A 21,506-nucleotide genomic window follows, 5' to 3' on the forward strand; every position below is an offset into this window, starting at 1 on the left:
CATGTGTGTGACCTCTTTGGGGTTTTATTTGAGAGGGACTGTGATGATTGTGATGTGCGTGTAAGAGCTGCTAAGCTGAGCTCCACTTATCCAACAGATCTGGATAGTTCCTTGTCGGATGAACTTATTCAGTTCAAGCACTTTGTGCAGCATGAGACTTCACCTGTACAGCTGCTGCAAGCTCTTGACAGACATGGACTTAAGACAACATTTACCAATGTTTATGTTGCACTAAGACTGTTTTTAACCTTACCTGTGTCTAACTGTGAGGGCGAGAGGTCATTTTCTGTTTTGAAACGGGTTAAAAATTAGCTGAGGACCACAATGTCGCAGACACGGCTCTCTGCACTTTCTCTCTTAGCCATTGAACATGAACTTGTAAGTGGCCTTGATTTTGAAGATATTATACATCAGTTTGCACAGTCAAAGTCCAGAAAAAAGCCAGTATAAGATGCCAAATGAAAGCAAACATGCACTTCCTCATTATTTAGGATTAAAATTGTGTGTTTTGCCAGGTTTTTGTAGTATTTATTTTTATCTTGTCTTCTAGAGAGAAATTGTGTCACAGACAACGGCTCTGCACTTTCTATTTTAGCTATTGGACATGAACTTGTTAGTGGCCTTGATTTTGAAGATGTTATACACCAGTTTGCACAGTCAAAGTCCAAAAAAAAAGCCATTGTAAGATGTGTTTGCCAAATGAAGGCATTTCAAATTCAAACATGCACTTCGTCATTATTTAGGACTAAAATTGTGTGTTTTGTAAATGTAGCATTTACTTCTGTCTTGTCTTCTTCAGAGAAATTGACAGATTTCTAAATGTTTATGTAGCACTAAAATGTTTAACTGGTTAATTGTGCTGTGATTTGTTGTTCTATCTTAAAACAAGTTAAAATTAGCTTAGGATAAAAATGTTTATGAGCAGATAATAGTGATACTGCATTTTATTTATTTATTTTTTCCTTGAGGTGCCAGCTTCATTAAAATGCTGTAAATTGTTGTGGAGGGATAACTGGCAGATTTCAAATTGTTTGTGTTGGACTAATAACTTGATTGCCTTGTTGAATTCTGAGGAAACAGGGTCACCCTGTCAGGGTGATTTCTGCTTAAAATGAGCTGAAGACCAAAATGTTTCTTGATGTGTTGTCTGTGGTCTTCTGTTATAGCTCTATCAATTCAATACATTTCTATTGGGAATAAATGTTGTTAAATAAACAATGGTTTGAAAGTGGCTGCTTATTTATTCATTTTTTGTGAAAATGGAGGATATTTCCCTCCCTCTCAGTGTAGTGGGTCAATTTTACCAGATTATACAGATGCTGATGTGTTTTGTTTTCATAGCATCATATGTGAGTGAATGTCTTTGATAGAGGACATAGTAGTGCATTTGTAGTTCTATGAGCATTTAAATATTTGTAAATCAAAATACACCTGATGACAGTTAGAATTTGAAGTATTGAGTATATTTACTGTATATTACAGTAATATATTCTGTATATGACCATATTATGGTGATCCTGGGGTCGTGATGATGGGGCCCTTGAATATTGTTGCCCAGGGTACAACAAAGTGTTAATCTGCCCCTGGCTTTGGGTGTACAAAAATACACAATAAAGCGCTATTTAAATGCATCATTCATTCATTCATACATTAATTCACCAGTGGTCTTGAATTTTCAACATAAAACTGTAAAATGTAGACATGTAATTAAAACACAAATTTGTCATCAAATTTTTGGTCTTGTATATAATGTTATTTTAACAACTTAAGATTTTCCAGTCCATCTGTTCCTCTTAATTCCTTGCAGCAATTAGTTTTTTTACTCACAGACATGTTGCGTATCTGTTTGCCCACCAAACATTGTAATGTTTGAACGAGGGCCTGGTAAACTTTGCTTTTCTCTGGCCCGAGTTTCTCAATTCCTCGCAGGAGGACATCGTTCAAAATAGACAAACTGCATCCTGCCCTTAGATTTACACCTAAATAAAGCAGTGTTGTTGGATTTACTTTGGGTTTAATATTCACTAAAAAGCATATGAAATGCTGATACATTGTTTATCCATGATTTACCATTTTTTCTCCATTTGATCGCTCAAAGTTCTGGAATGCTTCCACCATAGATCACCAAAGGATGAACAGTTCTCTTCAGATTCATCTTCGGCCCTGTAAAAGAACAGAAACAGTTTGGATGAACGAATGGATGGATGGATGGATGAACTTTTTCTTGAAACCAAGCTATGGTTGTGTTTCCAACCAACAGAGGTGCGTTGGGGTATTCAGCTTTCAGCTTGATTAAATCTTTCAGATCTGCTGGGGAAATCCACCTGACCTTTTCACCTTGGAAAAAAACTTGTTCAGTTTTTTGCTTTCCAATAATCTGTTAAAAATTAGTGGCCTGAAATATCTGTTCTTATTAGTTAGCACAAGAACACATGGTTTGCTTACCAGTAACTCTGGGGGAAAGATCAGATCCTGAGTTGGATCGAGGGGTAAAACATTATCCATTCTGAAAAGTTCTCCAGATATCTACCGATAATAACAGTTACAGACTTACTAGAATTACAATTTTCTGTCTACTTACAATGATACATATGTCACGGTGAGAAAGAGGCGAAGACTCAAATGCAGGCAGAAGGGTCCTTTTTTAATAAGAAAATGAAACAAAGCTAACAAAAACAACCCCGAGGGGGAAAACAGGCAGAATAAAAACTGCACTAAAAACAGACATAACACCACGACAGAAAACAACAGATCAGCACAGGATTACAGACACCAGGATAATAAATAGGGAACCTAATGAGGGAGACACAGGTGGAGCAACTAAAACAATTATGATGTAATAAGATGGGTGGGGTCAGAAAATAGGGGAGAGAGCACATGGCACCAAACAAACACAACACAAGCCATGTGTTCACAGAAAACAGCAGTCTTCTGGTGGCCCTCCTGTGACAGAACCCCTCCGTTAAGGAGTGGATTCCAGACGCTCCAACGAAAGAAATCCCAGAGGGAGGTGGAACGGAGATGGATCAGGGGGAGAGATGGCGGGCCAGGCCCGTGTAGTGGAAGAGGGCCTGGAGACAGAGGTAAACAAAGGTGCCAGGGCGGGGCCGGCAGCTTGGCAGGCAGCAAGAGTGGAGCCTGCCTCAAGGAGGGAGCCGGCAGGGCGAGCAGCCGGGGGAGAGCTGACATCAAGGGTGGCCCCGGCAGGGCAAGAAGCTTGGGCGGCTCTGGGATGGCACCCGGATCTGGGAAGACCTCCAGGCCTTGAAGGACGGAAGAAGCCTTCCTTCTCCTCCTCCCTTTCCGAGAGGGTGACACTGCAGCTTCGTCTGCCGCCTCTGGGAACACTGCAGCCTCTTCAGCCACCACGGGGGGGTACTGCACCTTCGCCACCTCGGGGGAACTGCGGGCGGACGCCGCCGCCTTGGGGGAACTGCGAGCGGACGCCGCCGCCACCTCTGAAACCTTGTGAGCGGACGCCGCCACCTCGGGTGAACTGCGAGCGGATGCCGCCGCCTCGTGGAAACTGCGGGCTGACGCCGCCGCCTCGGGGGAACTGTGGACTGACGCCACCTCCTCGGGGGAACTGCGGGCTTACGCCGCCGCCTCGCGGGAACTGCGAGCGGACGCCCCTGCCCCGGGGGAACTGCGAGCGGACGCCGCCTCCCCGGGGGAACTGCGAGCGGACGCCGCCGCCACTGCCTCCAAAACCTTGTGAGCGGACAACACCGCCGCCTCCGAAACCTTGTGAGAGGACAACACCGCCGACGCCTCCGAAACCTTGTGAGCGGACGCCGCCGCCTCGGGGGAACTGCAAGCAGACGCTGCCGCCACCTCCGAAACCTTGTGAGCGGACGACACTGCCGCCGCCACCGAAACCTTGTGAGCGGACGCCGACCGCCGCCACCGAAACCTTGTGAGCGGCCATTGCCTCCCTCACCGACATCAGCTAAGGATCTTTCATGCTGCGTCTAAGCCCGAGGTGCCCAGAGAATGACCCCAAGAACCTGGAAGTAGCCGGCACGACCTGAGGAGGTTCTGGAACAGCAGCCCAGACTGGGAGGGGGGCACCCTCCAGCAGTTCCACCTCCTTCAGATAGATGATGTGGTCGACCATCTCCCAGTAGGACCACATATCCAGCTCCCCCAGCTGACAGGCTCATCCAGGCCCGCTAGAAACAGGTGGATGAGGGTGCTTTCCTCAAACCCTAGCCCCTGGCCTGCATAGAAGAGATCTTCCGCATACAGCCCAAAGGGGCGATTGTCTTGTGGGCAGGGATGTGGCCTATTGGCCAGGGTCTGGATCCTCTGTTGTCTGGCAGCTGAGTATAAAAAAATTCCCATTGCCGCTGAGTCTGGCTGATCTGTTCCGTCACGGTGGGAAACAGGCGAAGACTCAAAAGCAGGCAGAAGGGTCCTTCTTTTAATAAGAAAATGAAACAAAACTAACAAAAACAACAGGCAGACTAGAAACTGCACTATAAACAGACATAACACCACAATAGAAAACAACAGATCAGCACAGGATTACAGACACCAGGAGAATAAATAGGGAACCTAACAAGGGAGACACAGGTGGAGCAACTAAAACAATATTAATGTTAATATTAAAATAAAGATGGGTGGGGTCAGAAAATAGGGGAGAGAGCACATGGGACCAAACAAACACAACACAAGTTATGTGCTCACAGAAAACAGCGTCATCTGGTGGCCCTCCTGGGCACCCCAGCTGAAGACTGTGACAACATATAGCTCATGTATAGGACATTATAAGAATTCATATGGCTAACATTTTCTTACATCGGATACATTGTTGTGAGAATTGCTGTATTCCATGCAACATTTTCCATTTCCGTCACCATTTTAGCAAGATAATAGAGTCTGGAAAAATAGATAATTTCACTACACATATTTGTTTCCTGTAGTCAAACTCAGTGTTTTTTTTGTTGTTGTGTTTTTTTTTTTTTTTTTTTATTTTTTTTTTTTTTTTTTAACGTGTACTAATTTTCACTGATTTGTAAACATTTTTATTTTGTATTAGAAGTTAACAGTCCTTACATCACAGAATGTTTTAAATCCATCAATTATCCATCGGTATCCAGTACAACGACACAGGTTTCCCAAAAAGAAAGACAACAGAATGTTTAAATTCTGGTGTTCTGTGTTTGTAGACAACAAAAACAAAAAAATTAACTGACCGTCATTGCTCAAATTTTGTGATAACTGTCAAGCCAGTAATCATTCAGTATTTTTCATGTGATAGGATTGGATTTTGGAGACCGACATACAGTATGTATCAACTGTAAATTGATGTCACTATCTATTTTATGATAATAGTTTTGACTGGAATTCTGGGAGAAATGTGGAAACTAGAAACATATTAGAACAGAAAAACCACTGTCATAGTTAGAGAGAGAGAGTGTGTGTGTGTGTGTGTGTGTGTGTGTGTGTGTGTGTGTGTGTGTGTGTGTGTGTAAGAGGGAGAAACACATGATGGACTGTTTGAAGCGTAGAAAATCATTTTCATGGCATCATACATAAGAGGAAAAAAATTGTCATGTGCCACGATTCTGACAGGCACGTTTAGTTGCGCTATTTCCTGCCATTTTAAGTTTGGTTATGTACTTTGATTATGAGAAGACTAGATATGATCATTTAAAATTTTGTAATTCATCTCAGTAGAAGTGATACTAATACAATCTGATATTAGCTAATTAATTTGAAAACTAATTTCATATTGTACACTTTTCATTTATGAACTAAAGCAAGATTAAAGCCATAGTCAAATATTAATAATAATATGAGCCAAAAAAGTAAAAACTAATAAGAAAAAAAAATTCAGAATGACTGTACCATTTTTAAAATACTGTAAAAAAAAAAAAAAACGTTTGTCAAATTAAATGTTTGTGCCTTCAGTTTATAGATCTGTAAACATATCATTTAAAACCAATATCTGTAATGGAAACATACCTTCTTGCCAGTAATGTAGAAGACAAGCTCACTGTTTACAGATAGAGAAGACATGATGAGTTGAGAAGAATCGCAGTGTTCTGTTGCTGGAGATGCTCCTGGTTTACTGACCATCAGCTGAACGAGCGACTGACTGACACACATCACATGTTACAGGCTTTGCCTTGTCTTCCATGCTTAAAATACAAGAATGCATAAAGAAGACATACATGCAGTGGGTTACTATATTGTTATATATATATTGCTTTGTGCTGTCAGTGTCTGAGAATGAATTATTAGATGTAAACAAAGTCCACAAAAAGGTTCACTTTTGTTAAATGTTTAATTATTTTTTTCTTTGCACATTTTAGAAATTCAAATTTGTAGCTGACTTTAAAAAGTTATGACCAGTCTTGAAGAAAAGAAATTAGATAACTAACTTTTTAAGACTAGTCTAAGCAGTTTATGCAACCTTCCCCTGGAGCTTAAATGTGTGTCTGCAATAAGTTATGTTTTATGACAATCAGCGCACACTAGCGCTAGCATATTTCATTGCTCCCCATCTATGACATATGACAGAAATTAAACGTGTCTTCTGATAATTTTTGAAATCAGACATTTCATTTTAAAGAGAAAAAACACCATTTTACTGCATGTAAATTTTTTATATTAACTTGATTTTTCTTTACTCAGCCACACATTACAGAAATTTAACACCAATAAAAGACAAAGACCATCACCTCATTCGATTCTTCATTTACGGGAATGTGAACTACATTAAATTATCTGATACACCACATACATATTAAACTCATCATCAGCATCCATACAGCTTGTTGATCCTCAGGATGTCGATGTTGGACATTCCCTGCCTCTGTCCGATTTCCACCGTCTCATCAGGAATGGGATTGATGGTTTCCAGGCCGGGCTGGATAGAGAAGGCTGTTTTTCCATAGTGCATGACGGAGCCGTAGTCATATGGAGTGTTTTGGTTGTTGGTGTTTTGTTTCTGGAAGTTGTAGGCCGTATTAGGAGATATGTTCTTCCAGTTGATCCTGACGTACTGGTCGCGGTCGCTCCTGGTTTGCTCGTGGTAGAAGCCCAGAGCATGAAGGAGTTCATGCTGAGCGATGCCGTGATACACACAGCCTTGCCTGTTGAGGGAGACCACCTGTTTGCCACCAGTTCTACCAAGAGAAGAGAAGCACCTGAGAGCAGAGAGAAATTACAGGGGTTTTATATATATATATAATTTTTTTTTTTTTACTTTGGATTAAGGACTGATGAATGTTTCATGTTAATATTTTATGATAGTTCTTACCCATCTTTGTTCTCAATACTGATGTAGTCAGTCTGAGTTGATCTGGCCACAAAGCGGATGCAGGTTTTGGAGTGAAAGGTGGACATGGCGTTTGCAATCACTGATTTCTCATAGGAAGCTGCAAAACAAAAAGGCCGACATATTTAAAATGAAATCTACATGTATGATAGATATGTTCAGTTTATAAAGGAGATTCACTCACAGAATTCACTGCTCACTATGAAAGGGACCTCCACTATGTTGTTAGAGTTTTTCTTCCAGAAACAGTTGTTGTTGAAGCAGTAGAGAGCATTTCTGGTTTTAGGAAACACCAGATCTCCTTCAATCAAGACTTCAGAAGATCCTGTTTTTAAAGAGATAAGGTGAAATATTTATACTTCTAGACTGCTTTTTTTTTTCAACTATTTTGTGAAACCCATTGCTGGCTTTATAGAAATCTACAAGGTGTCTGACCATTGTTGGTCTCCAAAATCCTTGTAGTGATGTCCACTCTTTCCGGCTCTGACACAAACACTCCTTCAAACCCTTCCTCCTCCAAAAACAGAGATGATTAAAAAGGCTCATTTGAGGAACATTGATCATTTAAGGGAGACACTAGACCGGATCTTACCATGAGAGGAGACGCCTGTGAGACGCCAAACAGCAGCAGCAGAATGGAGAGGGAGGCTCTTGTGTCCATGTTGTCTCAGTGTGTAGAGATATTCAGGATGCTCCTGTGCTGAGCTTTGGTGTCTTTGTGCTGTCAGACCTGGACTTTATATTTACCTGGGCAGGTGGGTCTACTGGGGGATTATGGGTAGGGTCTTAGTGTCCAGAGACTAATGTGTTTAACTAATGGGAGGAAACTCTAACCTCACTTGTTAGTCCAAATCCTTGCAGAAACAGACAAAACATTGTAGTTTACGCTATTTATTGGTTTTAACACTAAAGTAGACTAGCTGTAGTTTTTTGTTTTCTTAGTGCTCTAGAACAGTAGCATGCTAAGTCATTGTGAAACAAACCTGCTTCCATTTCAGCAGAACTGTATATTTTGTTATGTAGTCCGGTTACTTTAATCAGTTGTTGGGATGCTTCATTATAATTGGGCTAAATGTTTCTTTGTTCTTAACTGCAATTTAATAAGGGTCTTAGTACAACAACTGTTCAAAGTTAAGTTCAAATGAAACCCATCATGACTCAACAGTAATGTTGCTTCTCTGGCCTGAAGCTGCTATGAGAGAGTCATAATTAATGATAAATAATGAAGAAGAAAAAAAAAACATTTAAATTATTACTTTAGCTGACAAATTAATCTGAAACAAAAGCCTACAGTATCATAATTTTTTTTTTTCATCCAAAATTTATTTTATTTTCATTTGTTTAAAATGAATAATTAAAATAAAAAGAGAATTTACTTTTTGTAGCCTTACATTTTGCTGTTATCATCTGTATATGTGATGTGAAAATACTGAACAACAAATGTAAGTATACAAATATATATATATACTGTATAGCTTTGGAGACTCCTTCCTTCATTCATTAATTTCACTTTGTGCTGTGAGTGTCTGAGAAAGAATTATTAGATGTAAAGACAGTACACAAAAAGGTTCACTTTTGTTAAATGTTTAATTAATCATTTCTTCGCACATTTCAGAAATTCAACACCATCAGAAGACCATCACTTCATTATACATTATTCACCTACAGACACATGAACTATATTAAGTAGTCTGCATAAAACTCATCTTCAGCAAGTGAAAGCTTGCAGTGGTTACAGGCAGCGCTCCTGTCTGGGAAACAGTTTGCCAATTGGGCATTGAGCTCTGAATAGTATTTTACACTGCATTAAACCATGCACCTGAGGAAGAGGAGTGTCAAGATGTTATGCCATAGATCCTCTGTTATAGTAACTCCTAGGTTGTGCTCAGATATCTTTAAGAGTGTCAATAAGGTCCACATTATTTGAATGTATTAAATTATAAATGACTGAGATTAGACGCTTATGTTTGATATTCAAATCAAGAAAATGGTCAATGTGCATTTCAGGGGGACAATTAGGAAAGTGAGGGAACTGCTGCTGTATAAAGTGTTTGATATGGAAGAACCGAAATAAGTGATGACTGGGTACATTTTTTAGACTAGAAGGAGAAACACTTTTAGTGTGTCATGCTCAGTGATGTGTAGAGCGTGAAAAACTTTTCTGTCAGCCCACTCTGAGATTTACATTTAAAAATGTCATAATACATTTAAAATGAAAATAAATCGAAGTCATTTAGTGGAATCCAGTTGTACTTGTTATTTGTGACAAAAAAAAAAAAAAAAAAAGAAAGAAAGAAAGAAAGAAAAAAGGAAAATCTGGTTGCTAACCAAGAGTCCAGATGATTTGCTCTGCCCTGGGGCCAGTTGCATAAACATAGACACAATGTTAAAACTGCGTCTTACAAGCTAGTTTGACCAACTAGCAGTTAGCCAAGGAGTAATCAGTCGTATTTTTTGGATTCACATTAGACCAATCTACCTTTTGCAGCAGCTGACTTTAAAAAGTTATAACCAGTCTTGAAGAAAAGAAATTAGATGACTAACTTTTTAAGACTGGTCTAAGCAGTTTATGCAACCTGCCCCTGGAACTTAAATGTGTGTCTGCAATAAGCTTTGTTTCATGACAATCAGCGCACACTAGCGCTAGCATATTTCATTGCTCCCCATCTATGACATATGACAGAAATTAAACGTGTCTTCTGATAATTTATGAAATCAGACATTTCATTTTAAAGAGAAAAAACACCATTTTACTGCATGTTCATTTTTTTATTAACTTGATTTTTCTTTACTCAGCCACACATTACAGAAATTGAACACCAATAAAAGACAAAGACCATCACCTCATTCGATTCTTCATTTACGGGAATGTGAACTACATTAAATTATTTGATACGCCACATACATATTAAACTGATCATCAGCATCCATACAGCTTGTTGATCCTCAGGATGTCGATGTTGGACATTCCCTGCCTCTGTCCGATTTCCACCGTCTCATCAGGAGGGAGTGATGGTTTTCCAGGCGCTGGATAGAAGGCTTTTTTTTCCATAGTGCATGACGGAGCCGTAGTCATATGGAGTGTTTTGGTTGTTGGTGTTTTGTTTCTGGAAGTTGTAGGCCATATTAGGAGATATGTTCTTCCAGTTGATCCTGACGTACTGGTCGCGATCGCTCCTGGTTTGCTCGTGGTAGAAGAAGCCAGAGCATGAAGGAGTTCATGCTGAGCGATGCCGTGATACACACAGCCTTGCCTGTAGAGGGAGACCACCTGTTTGCCACCAGTTCTACCAAGAGAAGAGAAGCACCTGAGAGCAGAGAGAAATTACAGGGGTTTTATATATATATATAATTTTTTTTTTTTGACTTTGGATTAAGGACTGATGAATGTTTCATGTTAATATTTTATGATAGCTCTTACCCATCTTTGTTCTCAATACTGATGTAGTCAGTCTGAGTTGATCTGGCCACAAAGCGGATGCAGGTTTTGGAATGAAAGGTGGATATGGCGTTTGCAATCACTGATTTCTCATAGGAAGCTGCAAAACAAAAAGGCCGACATATTTAAAATGAAATCTACATGTATGATAGATATGTTCAGTTTACAAAGGAGATTCACTCACAGAATTCACTGCTCACTATGAAAGGGACCTCCACTATGTTGTTAGAGTTTTTCTTCCAGAAACAGTTGTTGTTGAAGCAGTAGAGAGCATTTCTGGTTTTAGGAAACACCAGATCTCCTTCAATCAAGACTTCAGAAGATCCTGTTTTTAAAGAGATAAGGTGAAATATTTATACTTCTAGACTGCTTTTTTTTTTCAACTATTTTGTGAAACCCATTGCTGGCTTTATAGAAATCTACAAGGTGTCTGACCATTGTTGGTCTCCAAAATCCTTGTAGTGATGTCCACTCTTTCCGGCTCTGACACAAACACTCCTTCAAACCCTTCCTCCTCCAAAAACAGAGATGATTAAAAAGGCTTATTTGAGGAACGTTGATCATTTAAGGGAGACACTAGACTGGATCTTACCATGAGAGGAGACGCCTGTGAGACGCCAAATAGCAGCAGCAGAATGGAGAGGGAGGGCTCTTGTGTCCATGTTGTCTCAGTGTGTAGAGATGTTCAGGATGCTCCTGTGCTGAGCTTTGGTGTCTTTGTGCTGTCAGACCTGGACTTTATATTCACCTGAGCAGGTGGGTCTACTGGGGGATTATGGGTAGGGTCTTAGTGTCCAGAGACTAATGTGTTTAACTAATGGGAGGAAACTCTAACCTCACTTGTTAGTCCAAATCCTTGCAGAAACAGACAAAACATTTTAGTTTACGCTATTTATTGGTTTTAACACTAAAGTAGACTAGCTGTAGTTTTTGTTTTCTTAGTGCTCTAGAACAGTAGCATGCTAAGTCATTGAGAAACAAACCTGCTTCCATTTCAGCAGAACTGTATATTTTGTTATGTAGTCCGGTTACTTTAATCAGTTGTTGGGATGCTTCATTATAATTGGGCTAAATGTTTCTTTGTTCTTTACTGCAATTTAATAAGGGTCTTAGTACAACAACTGTTCAAAGTTAAGTTCAAATGAAACCCATCATGACTCAACAGTAATGTTGCTTCTCTGGCCTGAAGCTGCTATGAGAGTCATAATTAATGATAAATAATGAAGAAGAAAAAAAACATTTAAATTATTACTTTAGCTGACAAATTAATCTGAAACAAAAGCCTACAGTATCATAATTTTTTTTTTTCATCCAAAATTTATTTTATTTTCATTTGTTTAAAATGAATAATTAAAATAAAAAGAGAATTTACTTTTTGTAGCCTTACATTTTGCTGTTATCATCTGTATATGTGATGTGAAAATACTGAACAACAAATGTAAGTATACAAATATATATATATAGCTTTGGAGACTCCTTCCTTCATTCATTAAATTCACTTTGTGCTGTGAGTGTCTGAGAAAGAATTATTAGATGTAAAGTCAGTACACAAAAAGGTTCACTTTTGTTAAATGTTTAGTTAATCATTTCTTCGCACATTTCAGAAATTCAACACCATCAGAAGACCATCACTTCATTATACATTATTCACCTACAGACACATGAACTATATTAAGTAGTCTGCATAAAACTCATCTTCAGCAAGTGAAAGCTTGCAGTGGTTACAGGCAGCGCTCCTGTCTGGGAAACAGTTTGCCAATTGGGCATTGAGCTCTGAATAGTATTTTACACTGCATAAAACCATGCACCTGAGGAAGAGGAGTGTCAAGATGTTATGCCATAGATCCTCTGTTATAGTAACTCCTAGGTTGTGCTCAGATATCTTTAAGAGTGTCAATAAGGTCCACATTATTTGAATGTATTAAATTATAAATGACTGAGATTAGACGCTTATGTTTGATATTCAAATCAAGAAAATGGTCAATGTGCATTTCAGGGGGACAATTAGGAAAGTGAGGGAACTGCTGCTGTATAAAGTGTTTGATATGGAAGAACCGAAATAAGTGATGACTGGGTACATTTTTTAGACTAGAAGGAGAAACACTTTTAGTGTGTCATGCTCAGTGATGTGTAGAGCGTGAAAAACTTTTCTGTCAGCCCACTCTGAGATTTACATTTAAAAATGTCATAATACATTTAAAATGAAAATAAATCGAAGTCATTTAGTGGAATCCAGTTGTACTTGTTATTTGTGACAACAAAAAAAGAAAAAAAAGAAAGAAAAAAGGAAAATCTGGTTGCTAACCAAGAGTCCAGATGATTTGCTCTGCCCTGGGGCCAGTTGCATAAACATAGACACAATGTTAAAACTGCGTCTTACAAGCTAGTTTGACCAACTAGCAGTTAGCCAAGGAGTAATCAGTCGTATTTTTTGGATTCACATTACACAAATCTACCTTTTGCAGCAGCTGACTTTAAAAAGTTATAACCAGTCTTGAAGAAAAGAAATTAGATGACTAACTTTTTAAGACTGGTCTAAGCAGTTTATGCAACCTGCCCCTGGAACTTAAATGTGTGTCTGCAATAAGCTTTGTTTCATGACAATCAGCGCACACTAGCGCTAGCATATTTCATTGCTCCCCATCTATGACATATGACAGAAATTAAACGTGTCTTCTGATAATTTATGAAATCAGACATTTCATTTTAAAGAGAAACAAAACACCATTTTACTGCATGTTCATTTTTTTATTAACTTGATTTTTCTTTACTCAGCCACACATTACAGAAATTGAACACCAATAAAAGACAAAGACCATCACCTCATTCGATTCTTCATTTACGGGAATGTGAACTACATTAAATTATCTGATACACCACATACATATTAAACTCATCATCAGCATCCATACAGCTTGTTGATCCTCAGGATGTCGATGTTGGACATTCCCTGCCTCTGTCCGATTTCCACCGTCTCATCAGGAATGGGAGTGATGGTTTCCAGGCCAGGCTGGATTGAGAAGGCTGTTTTTCCATAGTGCATGACGGAGCCGTAGTCATATGGAGTGTTTTGGTTGTTGGTGTTTTGTTTCTGGAAGTTGTAGGCCATATTAGGAGATATGTTCTTCCAGTTGATCCTGACGTACTGGTCGCGATCGCTCCTGGTTTGCTCGTGGTAGAAGCCCAGAGCATGAAGGAGTTCATGCTGAGCGATGCCGTGATACACACAGCCTTGCCTGTAGAGGGAGACCACCTGTTTGCCACCAGTTCTACCAAGAGAAGAGAAGCACCTGAGAGCAGAGAGAAATTACAGGGGTTTTATATATATATATAATTTTTTTTTTGACTTTGGATTAAGGACTGATGAATGTTTCATGTTAATATTTTATGATAGTTCTTACCCATCTTTGTTCTCAATACTGATGTAGTCAGTCTGAGTTGATCTGGCCACAAAGCGGATGCAGGTTTTGGAGTGAAAGGTGGACATGGCGTTTGCAATCACTGATTTCTCATAGGAAGCTGCAAAACAAAAAGGCCGACATATTTAAAATGAAATCTACATGTATGATAGATATGTTCAGTTTATAAAGGAGATTCACTCACAGAATTCACTGCTCACTATGAAAGGGACCTCCACTATGTTGTTAGAGTTTTTCTTCCAGAAACAGTTGTTGTTGAAGCAGTAGAGAGAATTTCTGGTTTTAGGAAACACCAGATCTCCTTCAATCAAGACTTCAGAAGATCCTGTTTTTAAAGAGATAAGGTGAAATATTTATACTTCTAGACTGCTTTTTTTTTTCAACTATTTTGTGAAACCCATTGCTGGCTTTATAGAAATCTACAAGGTGTCTGACCATTGTTGGTCTCCAAAATCCTTGTAGTGATGTCCACTCTTTCCGGCTCTGACACAAACACTCCTTCAAACCCTTCCTCCTCCAAAAAACAGAGATGATTAAAAAGGCTTATTTGAGGAACGTTGATCATTTAAGGGAGACACTAGACCGGATCTTACCATGAGAGGAGACGCCTGTGAGACGCCAAATAGCAGCAGCAGAATGGAGAGGGAGGCTCTTGTGTCCATGTTGTCTCAGTGTGTAGAGATGTTCAGGATGCTCCTGTGCTGAGCTTTGGTGTCTTTGTGCTGTCAGACCTGGACTTTATATTCACCTGAGCAGGTGGGTCTACTGGGGGATTATGGGTAGGGTCTTAGTGTCCAGAGACTAATGTGTTTAACTAATGGGAGGAAACTCTAACCTCACTTGTTAGTCCAAATCCTTGCAGAAACAGACAAAACATTTTAGTTTACGCTATTTATTGGTTTTAACACTAAAGTAGACTAGCTGTAGTTTTTTGTTTTCTTAGTGCTCTAGAACAGTAGCATGCTAAGTCATTGAGAAACAAACCTGCTTCCATTTCAGCAGAACTGTATATTTTGTTATGTAGTCCGGTTACTTTAATCAGTTGTTGGGATGCTTCATTATAATTGGGCTAAATGTTTCTTTGTTCTTTACTGCAATTTAATAAGGGTCTTAGTACCAACAACTGTTCAAAGTTAAGTTCAAATGAAACCCATCATGACTCAACAGTAATGTTGCTTCTCTGGCCTGAAGCTGCTATGAGAGAGTCATAAATTAATGATAAATAATGAAGAAGAAAAAAAAAAATTTTAAATTATTACTTTAGCTGACAAAATTAATCTGAAACAAAAGCCTACAGTATCATAATTTTTTTTTTTCATCCAAAATTTATTTTATTTTCATTTGTTTAAAATGAATAATTAAAATAAAAAGAGAATTTACTTTTTGTAGCCTTACATTTTGCTGTTATCATCTGTATATGTGATGTGAAAATACTGAACAACAAATGTAAGTATACAAATATATATATACTGTATAGCTTTGGAGACTCCTTCCTTCATTCATTCATTTCACTTTGTGCTGTGAGTGTCTGAGAAAGAATTATTAGATGTAAAGACAGTACACAAAAAGGTTCACTTTTGTTAAATGTTTAATTAATCATTTCTTCGCACATTTCAGAAATTCAACACCATCAGAAGACCATCACTTCATTATACATTATTCACCTACAGACACATGAACTATATTAAGTAGTCTGCATAAAACTCATCTTCAGCAAGTGAAAGCTTGCAGTGGTTACAGGCAGCGCTCCTGTCTGGGAAACAGTTTGCCAATTGGGCATTGAGCTCTGAATAGTATTTTACACTGCATAAAACCATGCACCTGAGGAAGAGGAGTGTCAAGATGTTATGCCATAGATCCTCTGTTATAGTAACTCCTAGGTTGTGCTCAGATATCTTTAAGAGTGTCAATAAGGTCCACATTATTTGAATGTATTAAATTATAAATGACTGAGATTAGACGCTTATGTTTGATATTCAAATCAAGAAAATGGTCAATGTGCATTTCAGGGGGACAATTAGGAAAGTGAGGGAACTGCTGCTGTATAAAGTGTTTGATATGGAAGAACCGAAATAAGTGATGACTGGGTACATTTTTTAGACTAGAAGGAGAAACACTTTTAGTGTGTCATGCTCAGTGATGTGTAGAGCGTGAAAAACTTTTCTGTCAGCCCACTCTGAGATTTACATTTAAAAATGTCATAATACATTTAAAATGAAAATAAATCGAAGTCATTTAGTGGAATCCAGTTGTACTTGTTATTTGTGACAACAAAAAAAGAAAAAAAAGAAAGAAAAAAAGAAAATCTGGTTGTTAACCAAGAGTCCAGATGATTTGCTCTGCCCTGGGGCCAGTTGCATAAACATAGACACAATGTTAAAACTGCGTCTTACAAGCTAGTTTGACCAACTAGCAGTTAGCCAAGGAGTAATCAGTCGTATTTTTTTGGCTTCACATTACACCAATCTACCTTTTGCAGCAGCTGACTTTAAAAAGTTATAACCAGTCTTGAAGAAAAGAAATTAGATGACTAACTTTTTAAGACTGGTCTAAGCAGTTTATGCAACCTGCCCCTGGAACTTAAATGTGTGTCTGCAATAAGCTTTGTTTCATGACAATCAGCGCACACTAGCGCTAGCATATTTCATTGCTCCCCATCTATGACATATGACAGAAATTAAACGTGTCTTCTGATAATTTATGAAATCAGACATTTCATTTTAAAGAGAAAAAAACACCATTTTACTGCATGTTCATTTTTTTTATTAACTTGATTTTTCCTTACTCAGCCACACATTACAGAAATTGAACACCAATAAAAGACAAAGACCATCACCTCATTCGATTCTTCATTTACGGGAATGTGAACTACATTAAATTATTTGATACGCCACATACATATTAAACTGATCATCAGCATCCATACAGCTTGTTGATCCTCAGGATGTCGATGTTGGACATTCCCTGCCTCTGTCCGATTTCCACCGTCTCATCAGGAATGGGAGTGATGGTTTCCAGGCCGGGCTGGATAGAGAAGGCTGTTTTTCCATAGTGCATGACGGAGCCGTAGTCATATGGAGTGTTTTGGTTGTTGGTGTTTTGTTTCTGGAAGTTGTAGGCCATATTAGGAGATATGTTCTTCCAGTTGATCCTGACGTACTGGTCGCGATCGCTCCTGGTTTGCTCGTGGTAGAAGCCCAGAGCATGAAGGAGTTCATGCTGAGCGATGCCGTGATACACACAGCCTTGCCTGTAGAGGGAGACCACCTGTTTGCCACCAGTTCTACCAAGAGAAGAGAAGCACCTGAGAGCAGAGAGAAATTACAGGGGTTTTATATATATATATAATTTTTTTTTTTGACTTTGGATTAAGGACTGATGAATGTTTCATGTTAATATTTTATGATAGCTCTTACCCATCTTTGTTCTCAATACTGATGTAGTCAGTCTGAGTTGATCTGGCCACAAAGCGGATGCAGGTTTTGGAGTGAAAGGTGGACATGGCGTTTGCAATCACTGATTTCTCATAGGAAGCTGCAAAACAAAAAGGCCGACATATTTAAAATGAAATCTACATGTATGATAGATATGTTCAGTTTATAAAGGAGATTCACTCACAGAATTCACTGCTCACTATGAAAGGGACCTCCACTATGTTGTTAGAGTTTTTCTTCCAGAAACAGTTGTTGTTGAAGCAGTAGAGAGCATTTCTGGTTTTAGGAAACACCAGATCTCCTTCAATCAAGACTTCAGAAGATCCTGTTTTTAAAGAGATAAGGTGAAATATTTATACTTCTAGACTGCTTTTTTTTTCAACTATTTTGTGAAACCCATTGCTGGCTTTATAGAAATCTACAAGGTGTCTGACCATTGTTGGTCTCCAAAATCCTTGTAGTGATGTCCACTCTTTCCGGCTCTGACACAAACACTCCTTCAAACCCTTCCTCCTCCAAAAACAGAGATGATTAAAAAGGCTTATTTGAGGAACGTTGATCATTTAAGGGAGACACTAGACCGGATCTTACCATGAGAGGAGACGCCTGTGAGACGCCAAATAGCAGCAGCAGAATGGAGAGGGAGGCTCTTGTGTCCATGTTGTCTCAGTGTGTAGAGATGTTCAGGATGCTCCTGTGCTGAGCTTTGGTGTCTTTGTGCTGTCAGACCTGGACTTTATATTCACCTGAGCAGGTGGGTCTACTGGGGGATTATGGGTAGGGTCTTAGTGTCCAGAGACTAATGTGTTTAACTAATGGGAGGAAACTCTAACCTCACTTGTTAGTCCAAATCCTTGCAGAAACAGACAAAACATTTTAGTTTACGCTATTTATTGGTTTTAACACTAAAGTAGACTAGCTGTAGTTTTTGTTTTCTTAGTGCTCTAGAACAGTAGCATGCTAAGTCATTGAGAAACAAACCTGCTTCCATTTCAGCAGAACTGTATATTTTGTTATGTAGTCCGGTTACTTTAATCAGTTGTTGGGATGCTTCATAATAATTGGGCTAAATGTTTCTTTGTTCTTAACTGCAATTTAATAAGGGTCTCAGTACAACAACTGTTCAAAGTTGAGTTCAAATGAAACCCATCATGACTCAACAGTAATGTTGCTTCACTGGCCTGAAGCTGCTATGAGAGAGTCATAATTAATGATAAATAATGAAAACGAAAAACAGAAAAACCTTTAAATTATTACTTCAGCTGACAAATTAATCTGAAACAAAAGCCTACAGTTATTTTTTTCATCCAAAATGTATTTTATTTTCATTTGTTTAAGATGAATAATGAAAAAAATGAGAATTAACTTTTTGTAGCCTTACATTCTGCTGTTATCATCTGTATATGTGATGTGAAAATACAGAACAACATTGTATGGGTCAAAATTATTGATTTTTTCTTTTAAGCCAAAAATCATTAGGATATTAAGTAAAGATCATGTTCCATGGAGATATTTTGTAAATTTTCCTACTGTAAATATATCAAAACCCTTATTTTTGCAAAGTTCTCCATCTGGACAACTTTAAAGGCGATTTTTTCAGTATTTTTATTTTTTTTGCACCGTCAGATTACAGATTTTCAAACAGTTGTATCTCGGCTAAATATTGTCCTATCCTAACAAACCATACATCAATGGAAAGCTTATTTATACAGCTGTCAGATAATGTATAAATTTCAATTTCGAGAAATTGACCCTTATGACTGGTTTTGTGGTCCAGGGTCACAAATGGTTCTTACATTTTTTTAACTGATCCATCAAATTAACGTGGCTTTTAAGTGCAGGGGCCGAATTATCAATGCATTTAGGACAAAACAAACATTTTGTCCATTTATTATAAAGCATATTATAAAGAATGACTGAGAACTGGAAAGACAATATATACATTAAACTTATTATAACTTATTATTATTATCCCAGCAACTGAGTAAAATAACTGGACTAGAGAACAAAATATACAGTTCCACTGAAATGGAAGCAGTTTGGTTTTTCAATGTTTAAAGTTCTGGGGCCTTCCCTGTATGCTGCACGCACTAAAACACAAACATTACAGCATGACCACTTTAGTGTTAACAATAAATACATTACTTGAACATTAGTGTAGTATTTGTTTCTGCAAGGATTTGGACTAACAGGTGAGGTCAGACTTTCCTCCCTGTAGTTACACACATTAGACTCTGGACACTAAGACCCTACCCATAATCCCCCAGTAGACCCACCTGCTCATGTGAATATAAAGTCCAGGACTGACAGCACAAAGACACCAAAGCTCAGCACAGGAGCATCCTGAACATCTCTACACACTGAGACAACATGGACACAAGAGCCTCCCTCGCCATTCTGCTGCTGCTGTTTGGCGTCTCACAGGCGTCTCCTCTCATGGTAAGATCCGGTCTAGTGTCTCCCTTAAATGATCAACGTTCCTCAAATGAGCCTTTTTAATCATCTCTGTTTTTGCAGGAGGAAGGGTTTGAAGGAGTGTTTGTGTCAGAGCCGGAAAGAGTGGACATCACTACAAGGATTTTGGAGACCAACAATGGTCAGACACCTTGTAGATTTCTATAAAGCCAGCAATGGGTTTCACAAAATAGTTGGAAAAAAATAGTCTAGAAGTATAAATATTTCACCTAACCTCTTTAAAAACAGGATCTTCTGAAGTCTTGATTGAAGGAGATCTGGTGTTTCCCAAAACCAGAAATGCTATCTCCTGTTTTAACAACAACTGTTTCTGGAAGAAAAACTCTAACAACATAGTGGAGGTCCCTTACATAGTGAACAGGGAATACTGTGAGTGAATCTCCTTCATACACTGAACATATCTATCGTTCATGTAGATCTCATTTTAAACTTGTGTGTCTTTTTGTTTGCAGCTTCTTATGAGAAATCAGTGATTGCGAACGCCATGTCCACCTTTCACTCCAAAACCTGCATCCGCTTTGTGGCCAGATCAACTCAGACTGACTACATCAGTATTGAGAACAAAGATGGGTGAGAACTACCATACAAAACTAAAAACATTTAACTAACCTTAGTCCAAAATATTGATTATATTTAACCCCGTTATTTCTCCTCTCAGGTGCTTCTCTTCTTATGGTAGAACTGGTGGCAAACAGGTGGTTTCCCTCAGAAGGAATGACTGTGTGTATCACGGCCTTGTTCAGCATGAGCTCCTTCATGCTCTGGGCTTCTACCACGAGCACACCAGGAGCGATCGCGACCAGTACGTCAGGATTAACTGGGAGAATGTCTCTCCTGATATGGCCGACAACTTCAAGAAACAAAACACCAACAACCAAAACACTCCATATGACTACGGCTCCGTCATGCACTATGGAAAAACAACCTTCTCCATCCAGCCTGGCCTGCAAACCATCACCCCCATTCCTGATAAGAAGGTGGAAATCGGACAGAGCCAGGGAATGTCCAACATTGACATTCTAAGGGTCAACAAGCTGTATGGATGCTGAAGATGAGAAATAATTAAATATGGATCATGTGTCTGTAGATGAGTAGTGATGATGGTCTTTACTTTCTGGTGGTGTTCAAGTTATGAAATATGTGATAGTGGTGGGAAAAATAAAGTCAATCAAAGTACATAACAATTTATATTGTTTGCAGTTTTTATTAATAAGGTAAAAGTGTTTATTTTGCAATAATACATGACCACGTATACATGACTAGTCACCAAATAATGGCAGCAGTGTGGTACAAATACAAAGGCAATACATAAACACACTTTCATTCTTCATATTCAAACAACAATATATATATATATATAGATATATATATATATATATATATATATATATATATATATATATATATATATATATATGTCAACCTGGGTCCAATGACAGACAGATTGCCTT

The 21,506-nt window shown here is 38.6% G+C and overlaps 4 protein-coding genes and 1 pseudogene across 4 annotated transcripts; 1 reads left to right on the forward strand and 4 right to left on the reverse strand.

Moving 5' to 3' along the window:
- Positions 1–6,598: 6,598 nt before the first annotated feature.
- Positions 6,599–8,025, reverse strand: LOC109061830 (hatching enzyme 1.2-like). The gene is made up of 5 exons (XM_042711751.1): positions 7,881–8,025; positions 7,724–7,802; positions 7,473–7,613; positions 7,271–7,388; positions 6,599–7,157 (listed from the first exon to the last, which is right to left on the reverse strand). The coding sequence occupies exons 1-5, from the start codon at positions 7,947–7,949 to the stop codon at positions 6,767–6,769; spliced, it is 798 nt and encodes a 265-aa protein (XP_042567685.1). The 5' UTR covers positions 7,950–8,025; the 3' UTR covers positions 6,599–6,766.
- A 2,011-nt stretch (positions 8,026–10,036) lies between these two features.
- LOC122134960 lies at positions 10,037–11,720 on the reverse strand (annotated as a pseudogene).
- A 1,739-nt stretch (positions 11,721–13,459) lies between these two features.
- Positions 13,460–14,899, reverse strand: LOC109060047 (hatching enzyme 1.2-like). Its single transcript, XM_042711753.1, has 5 exons — positions 14,740–14,899; positions 14,582–14,660; positions 14,331–14,471; positions 14,129–14,246; positions 13,460–14,017 (listed from the first exon to the last, which is right to left on the reverse strand). Exons 1-5 carry the CDS (start codon positions 14,806–14,808, stop codon positions 13,627–13,629), a joined length of 798 nt encoding a protein of 265 aa, XP_042567687.1. The 5' UTR covers positions 14,809–14,899; the 3' UTR covers positions 13,460–13,626.
- A 1,994-nt stretch (positions 14,900–16,893) lies between these two features.
- On the reverse strand, positions 16,894–18,330 carry LOC122134861 (hatching enzyme 1.2-like). Its single transcript, XM_042711752.1, has 5 exons — positions 18,172–18,330; positions 18,015–18,093; positions 17,765–17,905; positions 17,563–17,680; positions 16,894–17,450 (listed from the first exon to the last, which is right to left on the reverse strand). Exons 1-5 carry the CDS (start codon positions 18,238–18,240, stop codon positions 17,060–17,062), a joined length of 798 nt encoding a protein of 265 aa, XP_042567686.1. The 5' UTR covers positions 18,241–18,330; the 3' UTR covers positions 16,894–17,059.
- A 1,549-nt stretch (positions 18,331–19,879) lies between these two features.
- On the forward strand, positions 19,880–21,239 carry LOC122134862 (hatching enzyme 1.2-like). The gene is made up of 5 exons (XM_042711754.1): positions 19,880–20,019; positions 20,098–20,176; positions 20,284–20,424; positions 20,508–20,625; positions 20,714–21,239. The coding sequence occupies exons 1-5, from the start codon at positions 19,951–19,953 to the stop codon at positions 21,102–21,104; spliced, it is 798 nt and encodes a 265-aa protein (XP_042567688.1). The 5' UTR covers positions 19,880–19,950; the 3' UTR covers positions 21,105–21,239.
- Positions 21,240–21,506: the final 267 nt, after the last annotated feature.

Source organism: Cyprinus carpio, chromosome A22, assembly GCF_018340385.1.
Source record: "Cyprinus carpio isolate SPL01 chromosome A22, ASM1834038v1, whole genome shotgun sequence".
In the NCBI taxonomy this organism is placed as follows: Eukaryota; Metazoa; Chordata; class Actinopteri; order Cypriniformes; family Cyprinidae; genus Cyprinus; species Cyprinus carpio.

Coding starts and splice junctions, on each gene's coding strand:
- LOC109060047 (XM_042711753.1), bottom strand. CDS start 14,808: ATGGACACAAGAGCCTCCCTCTCCATTCTGCTGCTGCTATTTGGCGTC. Junction 14,472..14,581: donor GATTTTGGAGACCAACAATG/GTCAGACACCTT, acceptor CTTTAAAAACAG/GATCTTCTGAAGTCTTGATT. Junction 14,018..14,128: donor AGTATTGAGAACAAAGATGG/GTAAGAACTATC, acceptor CTCTGCTCTCAG/GTGCTTCTCTTCTCTTGGTA.
- LOC122134861 (XM_042711752.1), bottom strand. CDS start 18,240: ATGGACACAAGAGCCTCCCTCTCCATTCTGCTGCTGCTATTTGGCGTC. Junction 17,681..17,764: donor CATAGTGAGCAGTGAATTCT/GTGAGTGAATCT, acceptor TTTGTTTTGCAG/CTTCCTATGAGAAATCAGTG. Junction 17,451..17,562: donor AGTATTGAGAACAAAGATGG/GTAAGAGCTATC, acceptor CTCTGCTCTCAG/GTGCTTCTCTTCTCTTGGTA.
- LOC122134862 (XM_042711754.1), top strand. CDS start 19,951: ATGGACACAAGAGCCTCCCTCGCCATTCTGCTGCTGCTGTTTGGCGTC. Junction 20,020..20,097: donor CACAGGCGTCTCCTCTCATG/GTAAGATCCGGT, acceptor CTGTTTTTGCAG/GAGGAAGGGTTTGAAGGAGT. Junction 20,177..20,283: donor GATTTTGGAGACCAACAATG/GTCAGACACCTT, acceptor CTTTAAAAACAG/GATCTTCTGAAGTCTTGATT.
- LOC109061830 (XM_042711751.1), bottom strand. CDS start 7,949: ATGGACACAAGAGCCTCCCTCTCCATTCTGCTGCTGCTGTTTGGCGTC. Junction 7,803..7,880: donor CACAGGCGTCTCCTCTCATG/GTAAGATCCGGT, acceptor CTGTTTTTGGAG/GAGGAAGGGTTTGAAGGAGT. Junction 7,389..7,472: donor CATAGTGAGCAGTGAATTCT/GTGAGTGAATCT, acceptor TTTGTTTTGCAG/CTTCCTATGAGAAATCAGTG.